The 18209-nt window shown below is 46.4% G+C and overlaps 1 protein-coding gene across 1 annotated transcript; it reads left to right on the forward strand.

The window, feature by feature from the left end:
- LOC311137551 (lipoprotein lipase-like) lies at positions 1-9609 on the forward strand (the record flags this gene model as incomplete). Its single annotated transcript, XM_084172071.1, has 7 exons — positions 1-97; positions 1765-1961; positions 2081-2260; positions 7073-7149; positions 8332-8724; positions 9003-9221; positions 9510-9609. The coding sequence occupies 7 exons, from the start codon at positions 1-3 to the stop codon at positions 9607-9609; spliced, it is 1263 nt and encodes a 420-aa protein (XP_084028197.1).
- Between the last annotated feature and the right edge of the window lie 8600 nt (positions 9610-18209).

Genomic DNA, 18209 nt, shown 5'->3' on the forward strand with positions numbered 1-18209 from the left:
ATGAAAGGGTTGCAAGTGCAATGTCTTTACTTTCTTGTGTTAAATGCAGTATTTTATGTGTGTACTTTGGATCAGGACCACTTTGTTCATACCCTTGGTGAGTACATAATCCATTAAACTACTATTGAGAATGACTATTTTGCGTTTTATGGTCTGATTAGAAAACATTGCATTTGTGCCGCTAAATGACACATTCTCTGAAGAATCGAACTGTTCAGATGATTATAAATGTAGATGACAGCCTTTAGATACTGTAATTTTATATGATGAGGCTATATCAAATTTCGGGAGTTTGTGATGACGTAGACTAAATTGTTAGTATAGGATATGACCTCAATTATAAGACTGAACAGCCATTCATACACTATTTGAGTAACGTTACTATAATTAGGGATTGAAAAAATCCCTAATGTTGATGCATATTGGACATGAGAGTAGACAAAATATACTGAACAAAAATATAAATGAAACATGTAAAGTGTTGGTCCCATTTTTCATGAGCTGAAATAAAAGATCCCAGAAATGTTCCATACACACATTATTTCTCTCAAATGTTGTGCACAAATGTGTTTAAATCCCTGTTAGAGAGCATTTCTCCTTTGCCAAGATAATCCATCCACCTGACAGGTGTGGCATATCAAGAAGCTGATTAAACAGCATGATCGTTACACAGGTGCACCTAGTCCTGGGGACAAAAGGCCACACTAAAATATGCAGTTTTGTCACACAACACAATTCCATAGATGTCTCAAGTTTTGAGGGAGTGTGCAATTGGCATGCTGACTGCAGGAATGCCCACCAGAGCTGTTGCCAGAGTTGAATGTTCATTTCTCTACCATAAGCCGCCTCCAACATCATTTTAGAGAATTTGGCAGTACGCCCAACCGGCCTCACAACCGCAGACCACGTGTAACCACGCCAGCCCAGGACCTCCACATCCGGCTTCTTCACCTGCGGGATCGTCTGAGACCAGCCACCCTGACAGCTGATGAGTGTTTCTGTCTGTAATAAAGCCATTTTGTGGGGCTGGGTCTGGCTCCCCAGTGGGTGGGCCTATGCCCACCCATGGCTGCGAACCTGCCAGTCATGTGAAATCCATAGATTAGGTTCTAATGAATGTATTTCAATTGACTGATTTCCTTATATGAACTGTAGCTCAGTGAAATTGTTGCATGGCGCGTTTATATTTTTGTTCAGTACAGATAAGCTACAGAAACTCAAAAGTTTTATACAAAACTTGATGTAGGTCTTCTGCAATGGTGAAGTAAGACATGGATGTAGTCAGATTGCATATGAATACAGAAAGGCTATGGTCTATTTATTATTCAAAATATAATGTATTTGTGTCTGCTTTAACCTTCATGGAATGCAACCTCCATTCATTGCAGTGCAGTAGCCTAGTGCTTAACTATAGCCTTGGCCAAGGAGTCTGCTGATCCACTGTGAACACAGCTACTTTTATACCCTGTGGGATTTGTCAGAGCTAGAGGAACAAAGCTGGGAAAAGCTGTGGTTTCTATGGGGTCTGTCTGACTGACTGAACCCTAGTAGCCCCCCTGGTACTGAGGGGCCTGTGCAGTCAGGCATCCCCACCACCACCAGTGTAATTAAAGATTAGAAATAGCAGCAAGGATCAAAACATCTTACAATCCATAGGCCTACAGCTACTTTCTATTGTCTTGAATTCTACCTGTCTGGTTTATGGTCCAATTAATATTCAAATATTTCTAAAGCCTATGTGTTGTGTTCACATTCCTCTCTAAGATAATTTAATGGACAACTTCAAGGACTTGTTTCAAAACAACGATGCCACCCCTCATGCCTACACCAAATTCTCCCTCCGGAAGCCTTTGATGCCGGAAGATGACATCTGCTACATCATCCCCGGCAACCCAGAGTCTCTCAAAGAATGGACTTTCAACAGCACCTCTAAAACTTTCCTGGTGATCCACGGCTGGACGGTAAGCCCCTCCAACCTGTAGCAGCATGTCTGTGACATTAAGTCCTTCACAACTATTGCTCAAGGGCTTGGATTCCCCGTCAATAACAAACCATTTGTGCTTTCTCACTGCCACAACAGGTGTTCGGCTTGTTTGAGAGCTGGGTGGCCAAACTGGTGTCAGCACTGTATGAGAGAGAGCTGGATGCCAATGTGATCGTGGTGGACTGGCTGTACACAGCCCAGAACCACTATCCTGTAACCGCCCAGAACACCAAGATGGTGGGACGAGATATTGCTCACTTCATTGACTGGCTGGAGGTTTGTACGATGACTCAACATCGAAGTCACTGCACTGTTTTTCAGAGAAAGTATAAATAACATGTTATAAACAAAGATTTACTGTATATTGTTTCTATTAGGGATGTGACAAATGGAAAAAATTATTAATGTTTAAACTGCCATTTTTATCAGTTTTCCAATTAAAACGATTCCATTGTAATTCACAATGCAGAATAATGGTCCTATTAAGTATGTATGACCGCTAGGGCCGGGCAATTAAGTTATATCTACGGCGACCCTTTACAGACATAGAACACCGTACAGGAACATGTCGATAATGTAACTTTTCAGACAATTTAAAAAAGTGCCGCATCAGAAGACTTCAGACAGTATAATTCTGCTCCGGCACATAATGTTCTATTGTTTCCCTGACAACAATAAACGTTGCTGATGCGCTGCTGTGTTTATGCTGTTTTGATGGTAGGGTAGCTAGATGTTCTTTCTTTCTACTAAATATAAGTTGCGATATTTAATGAACTTTAAAGTACTTTCTTTTAGGAAAGAGTGGTCTGCGTACAGGCGGCAGGCTAGGATTGACAGTTCTGGTCGCCTAGGGATGGAAGTTAGTCCCGCTTCAGAAGTTGCATTACTTTACAACAGTAGTGGTGCATGGGTAAAATCACTGGGACAACCTATGTGTTGTGATAATTGCGTTGTTTGCTCCATAATCTGTTAGTTCATATGCCTTGACACCGTGATATATAGGCCTAAGGCCGAGACAATAAGAAGACACAGTGGCAGAATAAATTCAACCACACATCTGTTTCATTCCAAACCAGAGAACAACATCCACAAAACATATTCCATGTAACAAACAGTTACATGACCTACAGCATGGTCAAGCAAGGTAATGTTTCCAACATTTTTGGACTGCTAAACAACTATTAATTTAGAACCACGGAGAGTTACCGCAAGTCGCAAAGAAAACAGGAGCTGCCTCCACTAATCCAGGACCATTTCAACATCATCTAGTCACCTATGCTTAGTCTAATATAGTGACAACTAAAAGATACCAAAAACGATTTAGTCCAATCAACATAAGCTAAATATGAGGCTGTCCATGGTACTGATGTGTTTGTGCGTGCAAGTAGAAAAAAACATGTTGACTCACCCTACTTCTATAGAAACGCCAATGCCATCCTCTTTCATGTTGTCTAAACGGTCTATGACTCATACAGTACATACAGTACATACTTTTCGTTTTTGTTGTCCTAGGCTACCTGGCTAAAATGCTTGCTCGCTAGCCTAATTTCCTTCCATGGGCAACAATACGCCAGGCCAGCTAGTTAACATTAGCATACTACAACTTCCATCCTCTCAGGCCAGGGGCACAATGTATGAATTTATGGTTGGATCACAATCACCGTAATAATCATTGGCCAGTATGGAGAACTAAGTAAAACCAAAGTCCAAATCCCTATCTCATCCATCGCTAATTTAGGAAAGGGATGATTTTAGCTAGCCACCGGAGAACAACAACACAACGAGATGCAACAATTCAAGTTATTTACTGTCAATAATAACGTTTGGCCTGTGACGTGATTGGTCTGAAGCCAAATCCAAACTTGCTTCCCTTGACACTTTTTTTGGTGCGCCAGGATCATTCACAGCTGAGCTCACTTAGTTTAGCTCAATGCTGATTGGCTATTATTTTATTTATTTTTTATAAATGCTTGCTGGCTTCTCTTGCATTCAATGCTACGGATGGCAACAATGTCATTCTCTTTCTGACCAGACAACATCAGATTGTCTCAGTATGTGTAGCCTGAGGGGCGCTGTTTACATACATGAATACACGCCACCAATGTTCCCTCTAAACTGCGCACACGCAGTCGCCCCGAGTGCAGGCAGAAATATCTGCCCACAGAGAGAAGCACGGGATTGAACTTCACTCTACTTTCTAGAGCAGTGGTTACCAACCAGTCGATCGCCTTGTGTTCCTATTTTTTTTGTATTCTTCTCGGGTTGTTAGCGGTAGGTGCATCGGATTCAGCTGCCCTGCTCGCCGGTAGGTGAACTGTTGCCATTTTGAACCATTTCATGTCTCTGAAGGTGCAAACTCTGCCTTCCTGGTGGGCCTAGAGAGCAAATCAAATGCACTATAGGCCTACCGCTGGCCAGTCGGATGGCTCAGATGACCGTGTCTGCAGTAACGTAGCAGGCATAAAAGAAAGTGTATCTATAGGCTTGCATTGTTATTATTAGCGGCTTGGGTATTTTTTTTATATCAAGGAATATTTCACTTTTTCTGTTCATAGGTGTAACAACATGAATTTGTGCATGAGGCAGAAATAATGCGGTGCGACTTGAGTTTCACCATCAGCTGGAAGGTCCGAGTCAGTGGAGGAAAGGGAGAGTGGAGGGATGTTGAGAGGCCGACCCTCAGTCTGCTGCTCTCTCCCTTCGCTGAGACTGACCATCAGATGCAGGCACCATCAGCCCAGAAAAATAAGAAGCTAATTATTTAAATGTATGCTCACTCAGCTGTGCTTCACAAGTAATACAACAACGGATCTATTTTTGGTATTTGGTATTTTATTAGGATCCCCATTAGCTGTTGTAAAATCAGCAGCTACTCCTCCTGGGGTCCACATGGAACATGACATAATACAGAATATTAATAGACAAGAACAGCTCAAGGACAGAATTACATCAATTTAATTTCATTTTGACTGAAAGTGATCTTGACTCAGAAAAGGTTGGTGACCACTGTTCTAGAGTTTTCCCTGTTAACACTATCAACGTTTCCCTTTACTGTGGCAATTGTGATCGAATGATCAATGCAATATTAGCCACTTTCAATGCAACTTACCGAAACAAAACAAACTATGCAAGAGATTGTTGTAGGCAGAACGCATCGGAGTACGATTCTATTGCATTGACACGCACTACTCAGCCCGTACTTTACACAGACCGGTGTGGCATAACCAATCAGAGCTGCAGTAGGCCTATATGCAAATAGACCATTGCCATACATGGATCTGTGCCATTTTACTTTTAACTGGACTGTGTTTACAGCATGAGCAGTCGTGAGTAAATGCGCTTGTTTTGAGATCAAAGTGAAAGCTGCATGTAGCCACCTGTGCACATTTTGTTCATATCCTTTGCTAGTTAGTGAGTTACTATCCCAGTTATAGATCGTTTGTAGTCAGCAATAGGAGAGAGATTGCTTCCTACAAGAGTACTCCTGAGTGGCGCAGTGGTCTAAGGCACTGCATCGCAGTGCTAACTGTGCCACTAGAGATCCTGGTTCGTATCCAGGCTCTGTCGCAGCCGGCCGCGACCGGGAGACTCATGGGCGGCGCACAATTGGCCCAGCGTCGTCCAGGGTAGGGGAGGGAATGGCCGGCAGGGATGTAGCTCAGTTGACAGAGCATGGCGTTTGCAATGCCAGGGTTGTGGGTTCGATTCCCACGGGGGGCCAGTATAAAAATGTATATATGTATTCACTAACTGTAAGTCGCTCTGGATAAGAGCGTCTGCTAAATGACGTAAATGTAAGAGCACAAAACGTGTACATTTCTAGACATCTTTTAAAAGTGAGTCAGGTAAATAGCTTTTTTTTGTCTTAAAGGGGCAGTGTTGTATTTTGAGACAGGCTTGAATAAGCTAAGTAGCCAATAGGCAGAGGGTAGCTTAATTTGTATGATTCTCTGTAATAATGGTATGGGAATAATAATGCATTTTATTTTGTAAAGTGGTTTCTTGCATCAAATAACACAACATTTTCAATCACCTTGTCTGAAGGACAAGTGGATAAACAGGTTAATGTCAAGCCCTTTTTTTTTTTTTTTAAGTCTCATGGAACGAAGGCATACATTGAACACCACACATTGGCTGCTACTGTAGGCTGTTAAAATGATTCATTTTCTCCATTGTTTTTGATGGTAGGACACTCTGGTAGGCCTACATTATGATGAAACAGCCACAGTAGCCTACATGGCCACTGTTAAAACGGTAACTTAAAGTGGGTACAGCCTCAGTGTTCACAGTAAACGTGCGCTGGAAGTTGCACAGAATTTTCACAATGTTCAACTTTGCGCTCAGCAGACCAGAAATTTGCTCAGTGGCAAACATTTTTTGGAGAGAACATTGCACGGCACTGCTTTGCAGACAAGCAAAATGCCTTTCATGTCTCCAGAGAAGGTTTTGTGTCGGCGTTTTAAAAAGCCGTAGTTTGGCCTACCCTAACATAAACAAACGTGCCGTAGCCGAGGCGCTTTCAAGGGGCCACACACCATTATATCTGAAAAGGGTAATCGATACAGGCTATACTGGTAACCCACTGTAATTTCATATTATGAGACAAAAACACCCCACCCACTTAGCAACGAAGAGGAGCTTACCCCGTGCTCACAAGACTGGCCCGAAGTTACCTCTGTATCCCAGCAACATCGGCCCCATGAATAACCTAAGCCTGGATATTCTACATGCAACAGACCGAAGACTGAACACACACTCTTGTCATTAGCAAAGAGAGAGAGCAGGCAGGCCAGCGCGAGGGAGAGAGAGGGGGGCAGGTAGAACCGCAATGTCTTAATTGTCTTGCATGCCTCGCAAATTCACCTAAGTTTGCTGGTTTTATTTAAATTACGCAACTTTCCCCCAGGCCTTTATAGCCATACAGACTAGTTAGGCTACAACACGGAAAATTATGTTTTGTGATAACTGCACTGTGATTTAGGGATTTTTCTTAACGTTAAGGATCCCAACTTCGTTTTAACGTTTCATGTTCACACCCCTAGTTTCTATGGCAATGAACTTGACACTTTACTCCAATGTTTTTTGTAGGAGGCAACCAACATACCTCTTGAAAACCTCCACCTCATTGGCTACAGTCTAGGTGCTCATGTGGCAGGATTCCCCCCGTGGGAATCGAATGCACAACCCTGGCATTGCAAACGCCATGCTCTACCAACTGAGCTACATCCCTGCCCTACCCTGGACCAATTGTGCGCCGCCCCATGGGTCTCCCGGTCGCGGCCGGCTACAACAGAGCCTGGATTCGAACCAGGATCTCTAGTGGCACAGCTAGCACTGTGATGCAGTGCCTTAGACCACTGCGCCACTCGGGAGTCCACTGAGTGTACAAAACATTAAGGACACCTTCCCAATATTGATTTGCAGCCCCCCTTTTGCCCTCAGAACAGCCTCAATTCGTTGGGGTAGGGACTCTACAAGGTGTTGAAAGCGTTCCACAGGGACGCTGGCCCATGTTGACTCCAATGCTTCCCACAGTTGTGTCAAGTTTGTTGGATGTCCTTTGGGTGGTGGACCATTCTTGATACACACGGGAAACTGTTGAGCGTGAGACCCAGCAGCGTTGCAGTTCTTGACACAAACCAGTGTGCCTGGCACCCACTACCATACCCCGTTCAAAGACACTTAAATATTTTATCTTGCCCATTCACCCTCTGAATGGCATACATACACAATCCATGTCTCAAGGCTTAAAAATCATTCTTTAACCTGTCCCCTCCCCTTCATCTACACTGATTTTAAGTGGATTTAACAAGTGACATCAATAAGGGATCATAGCTTTCACCTGGATTCACCTTGTCAGTTTATGTCATGGAAAGAGCAGGTGTCCTTAATGTTTTGTATACTCAGTGTATATAACAACATTCACAATCACTTTCCACACAATGACTCTGTTGACAATTTGGGTACTGATCTATCATTGGCTAAGGCAGACATGTAATTGTCCATTTGTAACTTATTCGAAGATGGCAGGGCTTGTCAACAATAGGGTGGTGACTTCAGTACAACAATATGACAGCAGTTGCAGTAACTCTGCAGCTAGTCGCTTATCTGTCTTTACGACTAACATTGTAGCTGTCAGCCTGACAAAAGCCCATTCATAGCTGTTATAAACAGAGGCCCCCAAACATCACGGCTAGAGAGAATCCCTTCAGAAGGTCACCAGAAACATCACTCTTATTGTAGGGCCCAGATAAAGGTTGATATTACTATCTATAATGGTAATGTTAGGGAAGGGAACTTTTTCCTTCAATTGAGAATCTCAACTCTGGTTTTTGAATGTGGACCAGTAATGCAACTATCCCCTTTATGTTCACAGCCATCACCGACGTTCCCAGATGTTCCCATGAGCGTTCCATCCACCTGTTCATCGACTCCCTGGTCAACGAGCAGGAGGCCAGCATGGCATACCACTGCGGGAGCAACGACATGTTCGACCGCGGAATGTGCCTCAGCTGCCGAAAGAACCACTGTAACACCGTGGGCTACAACATCAGAAAGATCCACAAGACACGCAGCATCAAGATGTACACCAAGACCAGGGCCTCCATGCCGTTCAGAGTCTATCATTACCAGCTGAAGATCCACTTCTCCAGTAAGGTGGACAGGTCTGAGATGGAGCCTTCACTGACAGTCTCTCTGATTGGAACCAAAGGAGATGTTGAAGACCTCAAGCTGACACTGTGAGTACCTGCTCAAACAGGCAGTTAAACCCTAAACCATACAACAAAGCACATGCAATATCAACATAAGACACCTGACACCGTTTATGATAACATAAGTCTTTATGGTCTACAGTTCAAGTTCTCATGCTACTGTATTCTAATACTGTATTCATAGAATACAGTAGCACGAGAACTTGAACTATAGACCATAAAGACTTCTCAGAGTTAAATGAGTTGTTCTTTTGAAGTGAGTTGACATTAATCTGTTGAGCATCTATGCTCTTTCTCATTGGCAGAAAGGAGAAGATAATGACCAATAAGACCCATTCCTTCCTGTTGGTAGCGGAGAAAGACATAGGCCACCTACTGATGGTAAAGTTCAAGTGGGAGGAGTCTACTAGTTGGTCTGCCTCGTCCATGCTCAAAATGGTGTCGTCTTGGTGGTCAGATGATTATGCGGATTCTGAAGTGGAGGTTCACAAAATACGCATCAGAGTTGGGGAGACTCAGAAAAAGTGAGTTTTGAGAGGCCTAATTTCTTTAAAATCATGAAATGAAGACAATTGTCATCCATAAAAACATCAGTAATATAAATGTTTTGAAAAAGCAGTGCAGAAATAGACTATGATGCATTCTGTATTTTGAAAGTTTTATATATCTTGAATTTGATTGCTGACATGCAAAACATTTTGGCACTATATCAACAATGGACTAATAGTTTTTGGTTGGAATTTTCCTTAATAAAATGTTTAAGTAGTTTACTTGACCTTTTAATATTCTATTCTTGTTTGACCCTTTTCCAGGATGGTGTTCTGCATTAAAGATCCTCATGCCCTCAGCTTACAACAGGATGTTACATTTGTAAAATGCAAAGATGAATGGAAAAAAACATCAAAAAGGTGATAAAAAAAAATCGAATCAGCTATTTTCTTTCTTCTTGCAATACTTTTTTCCTGCATTTGTCACGATCATCGGGTACAGAGGACCAAGGCGCAGCGTGAAAAGTGAACATATTTATTAAAGAATGATGATAACACGAACAAAACAACAAACGATAACGTGACGTCCTCGGTCTAACACAAACCACACTGGAACAAGATCCCACAACCACTGTGGGAAAACAGGCTGTCTAAATATGGTTCCCAATCAGAGACAACCAGCAACAGCTGACACTCGTTGCCTCTGATTGAGAACCATTCTGGCCAACATAGCAATACAACAACTAGAAACGAAAAACAAATGAAAACACACACCCTGGCTCAACATACTAGAGTCCCCAGAGCCAGGGCGTGACAGTACCCCCCCCCAAAGGCGCGGACTCCGACCGCGCCAACCAAACACCACAGGGGAGGGACCGGGTGGGCACTCCGCCTTGGCGGCGGATCCGGCTCCGGGCATGATCCCCACTCCCTTTCTAACCCCCCAAAGTACCCCTGGTCCGGTCTGGCCCTGCTGACCGGAGCTGGACTGCACACTGGTGGAGCGGATTGCTCTAGCTCCGGCGTGAAGCAGCTGACCCGTGCCGAACCAGGCACCGGTGGAACAGGCACGGGCTGTGCCGGACTGACGACGCACCCCACTGGCTTGGTGTGGGGAGCAGGAACGGGCCGAGCCGGGCTGACGAAACGCACCCCTGACTTGGTGCGGGGAGCAGGAGCGGGCCGGACCGGGCTGACGAAGCGCACCACTGACTTGGTGCGGGGAGCAGGAGCGGGCTGGACCGGGCTGACGAAGCGCACCACTGACTTGGTGCGGGGAGCAGGAGCGGGCCGGACCGGGCTGACGATGCGCACCATAGGCTTGGTGCGTGGAGCAGGAACAGGCCGGGCCGGGCTGACGACGCGCACCACAGGCTCGATGCGAGGAACAGGAACAGGCCGGACCGTACTGGGGACACACACCACTGGCCCTACGCAGGGATCAGGAACGGGCCGGACCGGACTGGTAACACACCCCAGTACCTCTCGCTGTGCCTCTACACTTTCCCTCTCCTCTGTGACCAGTGGCCCCCTTAACCTGGCGGCCTCCTCTGCAACCCCGCTGGACCGCTCTATAGCGGCCTCCTGCTGCCCCGTCGTCCACGGCGTGAGCCCCCCCCCTAAAAATTGTCTGGGGGTCTCTCCTCCCCGTGGGCCAGGCCCAGCCGAGGTTGATGTCCTTTAGTGATACCTCTGGCGCTGGCTCCTGGACACGCTGCTTGGTCCAGTGTTGGTGGGATCTTCTGTCACGATCGTCGGGTACAGAGGACCAAGGCGCAGCGTGAAAAGTGAACATATTTATTAAATAATGATGATAACACGAACAAAACAACAAACGATAACGTGACGTGACGTCCTCGGTCTAACACAAACCACACTGGAACAAGATCCCACAACCACTGTGGGAAAACAGGCTGTCTAAATATGGTTCCCAATCAGAGACAACCAGCAACAGCTGACACTCATTGCCTCTGATTGAGAACCATTCTGGCCAACATAGCAATACAACAACTAGAAACGAAAAACAAATGAAAACTCACACCCTGGCTCAACATACTAGAGTCCCCAGAGCCAGGGCGTGACAGCATTATTGCCAGTCAAGGGGTCCATTGACAAAAACCCTGTTTGTTTTACAGCGTTAACCCCAGCAACCACTTATTCTGAATGCATGGAGCAATGGACGAATGCCCCCCTTCCACTGCCGAAGCACTTAGAAAAAGAATTTATACAGCTGTAAATGATTTTGTCTTTCAAACTATACAAATACAGTGGCTTGTGAAAGTATTCACCCCCCTTGGCATTTTTCCTATTTTGTTGCCTTACAACCTGGAATTAAAATGGATTTTTGGGGGGTTTGTTTCATTTGATTTACACAACATGCCTACCACTTTGAAGATGCAAAATATTTTTTATTGTGAGCTGCAAGTCTCTTGGGGTATGTCTCTACAAGCTTGGCACATCCAGCCACTGGGATTTTTGCCCATTCTTCAAGGCAAAACTGCTCAAGCTCCTTCAAGTTGGATGGGTTCCGCTGGTGTACAGCAATCTTTAAGTCATACCACAGATTCTCAATTGGATTGAGGTCTGGGCTTTGACTAGGCCATTCCAAGACATTTAAATGTTTCCACTTAAACCACTTGAGTGTTGCTTTAGCAGTATGCTTAGGGTCATTGTCCTGCTGGAAGGTGAACCTCCATCCCAGTGTCAAATCTCTGGAAGACTGAAACAGGTTTCCCTCAAGAATTTCCCTGTATTTAGCGCCATCCATCATTCCTTCAATTCTGACCAGTTTTCCAGTCCCTGCCGATGAAAAACAGCATGATGCTGCCACCACCATGCTTCACTGTGGGGATGGTGTTCTCAGGGTGATGAGAGGTGTTGGGTTTGCGCCAGACATAGCGTTTTCCTTGATGGCCAAAAAGCTCAATTTTAGTCTCATCTGACCAGAGTACCTTCTTCCATATGTTTGGGGAGTCTCCCACATGCTGTTTGGTGAACACTAAACGTGTTTGTTTGCTTATTTTTATCTTTAAGCAATGGCTTTTTTCTGGCCACTTTTCCGTAAAGCCCATCTCTGTGGCTTGTATGGCTTAAAGTGGTCCTATGGACAGATACTCCAATCTCCACTTTGTATCTCCTTCAGGGTTATCTTTGGTCTCTTTGTTGCCTCTCTGATTAATACCCTCCTTGCCTGGTCCGTGAGTTTTGGTGGGCGGCCCTCTCTTGGCAGGTTTGTTGTGGTGCCATATTATTTAAAATTTTTAATAAAGGATTTAATGGTGCTCCGTGGGATGTTCGAAGTTTCTGATGTTTTTTTATAGCTCAACCCTGATCTGTACTTCTCCACAACTTTGTCCCTGACCTGTTTGGAGAGCTCCTTGGTCTTCATGGTGCCGCTTGCTTGGTGGTGCCCCTTGCTTAGTGGTGTTGCAGACTCTGGGGCCTTTCAGAACAGGTGTACATATACTGAGATCATGTGACAGATCATGTGACACTTAGACTGCACACAGGTGGACTTTATTTAATTCATTATGTGACTTCTGAAGGTAGTAATTGGTTGCACCAGATCTTATTTAGGGGCTTCATAGCAAAGGTGGTGAATACATATGCACGCACCACTTTTCCGTTATTAATTTTTTAGAATTTTTTGAAACAAGTTCTTTTTTTCATTTCACTTCACAAATTTGGACTATTTTGTATATGTCCATTCCATGAAATCCAAATAAAAATCCATTTAAATTACAGGTTGTAATGCAACAAAATAGGAAAAACGCCAAGGGGGATGAATAATTTTGCAATGGCGCTGTACATTACCACCTTGTATATAGTGTACAGAAATGTGTTATTACAAATGTGTAAATATTTTAAGTGTTTTTTCTTGAGCACTGCTTTTGTGCCACATCAACTATGATGTGGTGCTAAAGGATAGTGAATGCCATCATCTTTGCTGATTTTCTGGCAACCCCAAAGAGATGGTTCTTATACAAAGTCGTTGGTGCATCTGATTGACGGCGACCCATAGACAGAATGAGAAGAGGCCTCGAGGTACCTGCAGTTAAAACCTAGTGTTTCCTATGTTATGCTTAAACTGACAGAGCATTCACAAATGTCATCCTCAATACTATGTGATTGTAGGATCGGACTCAGTGTGCCTTAAAATAACTTATTGTCAATGAACTTATCTTAACCTACTGCATGTATTTGTTGATACTGTAATTTTTTTTAAATATACATAGCGAGTTGTATCTTTTACATGGTCTTTGAGACAGTAATATTTTGAGGTCCGAAATGCACATAACTTTGTGATTTTAGTCAAGCACTTGAGCAATAATGCAATGACTGCTATTTTTATACAATTATATTAATTTGAGGCCAGTAATTGTGGGGCCTTTGCAGCCGAATACACTACATATCAGTGGGATAACCATTATTTCTTAGTTATTACAATGTTATAAATGTTATTCAATATTATAAACAAATACATTTTTACAACGATTTATACAGAAAGTTACCTCTGTTTCATTGCAAGTGCTTATGTGATGTATTTTGACTGACATATCCATGGTTGCTGCTGAACTATAACCCAATAATGTTCATTTAGCTGTGGATGCCATGTTATAACTGTGAACAGGTAGCTTCACTGAAAGAAGTCAATGAGTTGTTCTTGTAAAGTGAGTCGACATCAACAATAGAAACATGACAGCCTTCCTCAGTAGACTGCACAGTTGACTTTGCATTATAGTTTAAGTAATAATTGCCTGGTAATGAGGATATTAGAAACAATATTATTGTGATATCTAAATGTCAGACTATTTTCAACAGCACTGAGTAGTCTATTTTATAACAAATATGATAATTCTGAGATCAGTATTGTGACTCATTCCATTTCTGCCTGTTCTATTGAGCCTGTATAAAGGGGGGAGATGGAAAACTTTTGCACTGAAAACAGAGAAAATGTTACTAAAGCGGTTACTTGCCAAGTGCACCATGTGTAAATACCATGTTGGCATATACTTCTATGGTACAGAATATTACTATATATTTTTTTGACCTTTTACCTTTGAAAGTATATCTGCACTCTATTTATAACCTGTAAATACTGAATGTGACTATATACACACTTTAATAAATTGTAACTGCTATTTTGAAGTTGAATGAGTGCTTTAATGGAAAGATAGTAAACATGAAAAATTTTCCAGGATCATGCTTAGAAATACTATAAAGTATAGACCCATCCACACATCCATGCAGAGAAAACAGACTATCATTTCAATAATACACAATCTACATTAAATTTAGAACATATAAAAAAGCTTCCAGTCACGTCCCGCTCCTTAATTTTATTCAAGAAGGGGGTGGCAGGTAGCCTAGTGGTAAAGAGCATTGGGCCAGTAACCTGAAAGGTTGCTGATTCGAAATCCCCCCCCCGAGCCAACTAGATGAAAAATCTGTCAATGTGCCCTTGACCAAGGCAATTAACCCTAATTGCTCCTGAAAGTCACTCTGGATAAGAGCGTCTGCTAAATGACTAAATTGTAAAAAGGGGTCATCGCATCTTTTTAGTGGAACTTTCAACAATAGAAACACCGCCCATCCAATGTTCAGAAGGGGGCTTTTTGACGATTTACAGACAAACCAACCATTTCAGGTGGATTGACAATGGAACCCTGTTTAAAGTATCCTCCTTTTTAAATGAAGCCATACAGAGTTGGTTACAATTCCAATTTCATCCTCCAGAAGAGGCAGAACAAATATTACAGCAAATAATATGGCTAAACTCCAAATTGTAAAATGTTTCAATTTAACTTAAGCTCGAGAGATTTGACAACTATGCCGCATAAAATTTAAGATAGTTGGGAAAATATTTTTTATGTCCCAATGCCATAGAATCGGGTTTATGAACTGATATACAAAACAACAATTGACGCATCAATCCGTTCTTTTCAATTTAAACTATTATATGCAATTCTTGCCACAAAAAGAATGCTCAATATATGGGGCATTGAACAGTCAGCCCTGTGCAGACTCTGCCACAAGGAAACAGAATCAATAGATCATCTATTTTGGTGCTGTCCTTCTGTGGCTCGCTTTTGGAGTCAGGTCCAGAAGTGGTTGCTATGTCATAATATCTGTGTTCAGATGGACATACAAACAGTACTGTTAGGAGATCTGAAAAACCATGATCAATCAATGGAAAATATGATTATACTCTTAGGTAAAGTGTTTATTTTTAGCGCAATCTTGGTAGAAATTGTACAAATAGAGAGGTTCAAGACCCTCATAAGACATCACAGTAAAATAGAATGATGTATTGCAAAAGGAAAGAGTAAAATGGTATTGTACTGGGAAAGATCAGTTACTCTAGGGACATCTGCGGGTTGGAATTAAGATTATTGATTGATTGGCCAATACACTTGGAATCGAGTATATATATACACTGAGTGTACAAAACATTAGGAACACCTGCTCTTTCCATGACATAGCCTGACCAGGTGAATCCGGGTGAAAGGTATGATCCTGTCACGATCGTCGTGAGAAACGGACCAAGGCGCAGCGTGATATGCGTACATCTTTTAATGAGTACTTTATACAAACTAACAAAACAACAAATGATACGTGAAGTCTACAGGTTCACCAACACAAACCTATACAGAACAAGATCCCACAAATAACTGTGCAAAACAGGCTGCCTATGTATGGTTCCCAATCAGAGACAACGAGCAACAGCTGCCTCTGATCGGGAACCACCCTGGCCAACATAGATCTAAACGATCTAGAATAAACACATAGAAACTACAACATAGAAACTAACACCCTGGCTCAACATAAAATAGTCCCCAGAGCCAGGGCGTGACAGTAACCCCCCCCAAAGGCGCGGACTGCGACCGCGCCAACTAAACCCAACAGGGGAGGGGCCGGGTGGGCATTCCGCCTCGGAGGCGGATCCGGCTCCGGGCGTGACCACCACTCTCTCTCTCGCCCTCGTGGTCTGGCCCTGCTGGCCGGAGCTGGACTGAACACCGGTGGAGCAGATTGCTCTGGCTCTGGCGTGGAGCAGCTGACCGGTGCCGGACCAGGCACAGGTGGAACAGGCACGGACCGTGCCGGACTGACGACGCGAACCACTGGCTTGGTGCAGGGATCGGGAACGGGCCGGACCGGGCTGACGACGCGCACCACTGGCTTGGTGCGGGGAGCAGGAACGGGCCGGACCGGGCTGACGACGCGCACCACTGGCTTGGTGCAGGGAGCAGGAACAGGCCGAACCGGGTTGGCGCCACTGGTTGGCACCACTGGCTTGGTGCGGGGAGCAGAAACGGGCCGGACCGGGCTGACGACGCGCACCACTGGCTTGGTGCGGGGAGCAGGAACGGGCCGGGCCGGGCTGGCGACGCGCACCACAGGCTTGGTGCGGGGAGCAGGAACAGGCCGAACCGGGCTGGCGACGCGCACCACTGGCTTGGTGCGGGGAGCAGGAATGTGCCGGGCCGGGCTGGCGACGCGCACCACAGACTTGGTGCGAGCGCCAGGAACAGGCCGGGCCGGGCTGGCGACGCGCACCACAGGCTTGGTGCGGGGAGCAGGAACAGGCCGGACCGGGCTGGCGACGCGCACCACAGGCTTGGTGCGAGGGCAGGAACAGGTTGGGCCGGGCTGGCGACACGCACCACAGGCTTGGTGCGAGGGTCAGGAACAGGCCGGGCCGGGCTGGCGACGCTCACCAAAGGCTTGGTGCGGGGAGCAGAAACGGGCCGGACCGGGCTGACGACGCGCACCACTGGCTTGGTGCGGGGAGCAGGAACGGGCCGGGCCGGGCTGGCGACGCGCACCACAGGCTTGGTGCGGGGAGCAGGAACAGGCCGAACCGGGCTGGCGACGCGCACCACTGGCTTGGTGCGGGGAGCAGGAATGTGCCGGGCCGGGCTGGCGACGCGCACCACAGACTTGGTGCGAGCGCCAGGAACAGGCCGGGCCGGGCTGGCGACGCGCACCACAGGCTTGGTGCGGGGAGCAGGAACAGGCCGGACCGGGCTGGCGACGCGCACCACAGGCTTGGTGCGAGGGCAGGAACAGGTTGGGCCGGGCTGGCGACACGCACCACAGGCTTGGTGCGAGGGTCAGGAACAGGCCGGGCCGGGCTGGCGACGCTCACCAAAGGCTTGGTGCGGGGAGCAGGAACAGGCCGGACCGGGCTGGCGACGCGCACCACAGGCTTGGTGCGGGGAGCCGGAACAGGCCGGACCGGGCTGTCGACGCGCACCATTGGCTTGGTGCGGGGAATAGGAACAGGCCGGACCGGGCTGATGACGCGCACCACAGGCTTGGTGCGGGGAGCAGGAACAGGCCGGATCGGGCTGGCGACGCGCACCACAGGCTTGGTGCGGGGAGCAGGAACAGGCCGGACCGGGCTGGCGACGCGCACCACAGGCTTGGTGCGGGGAGCAGGAACAGGCCAGACCGGGCTGGCGACGCGCACCACAGGCTTGGTGCGGGGAGCCGGAACAGGCCGGACCGGGCTGGCGACGCGCACCATTGGCTTGGTGCGGGGAGCAGGAACAGGCCGGACCGGGCTGATGACGCGCACCACAGACTTGGTGCGGGGAGCAGGAACAGGCCGGACCGGGCTGGCGACGCGCACCACAGGCTTGGTGCGAGGGACAGGAACAGGCCGGACCGTACTGGGAACACACACCACAGGCTTGGTGCGGGGAGCAGGAACAGGCCGGACCGGGCTGGCGACGCGCACCACAGGCTTGGTGCGAGGGGCAGGAACAGGCCGGACCGGGCTGGCGACGCGCACCACAGGCTTGGTGCGGGGAGCAGGAACAGGCCGGACCGGGCTGGCGACGCGCACCATTGGCTTGGTGCGGGGAGCAGGAACAGGCCGGACCGGGCTGATGACGCGCACCACAGGCTTGGTGCGGGGAGCAGGAACAGGCCGGACCGGGCTGGCGACGCGCACCACAGGCTTGGTGCGAGGGACAGGAACAGGCCGGACCGTACTGGGAACACACACCACTGGCC

This window comes from Coregonus lavaretus (genome assembly GCF_964263955.1).
Source record: "Coregonus lavaretus genome assembly, chromosome: 11".
NCBI lineage: Eukaryota > Metazoa > Chordata > Actinopteri > Salmoniformes > Salmonidae > Coregonus > Coregonus lavaretus.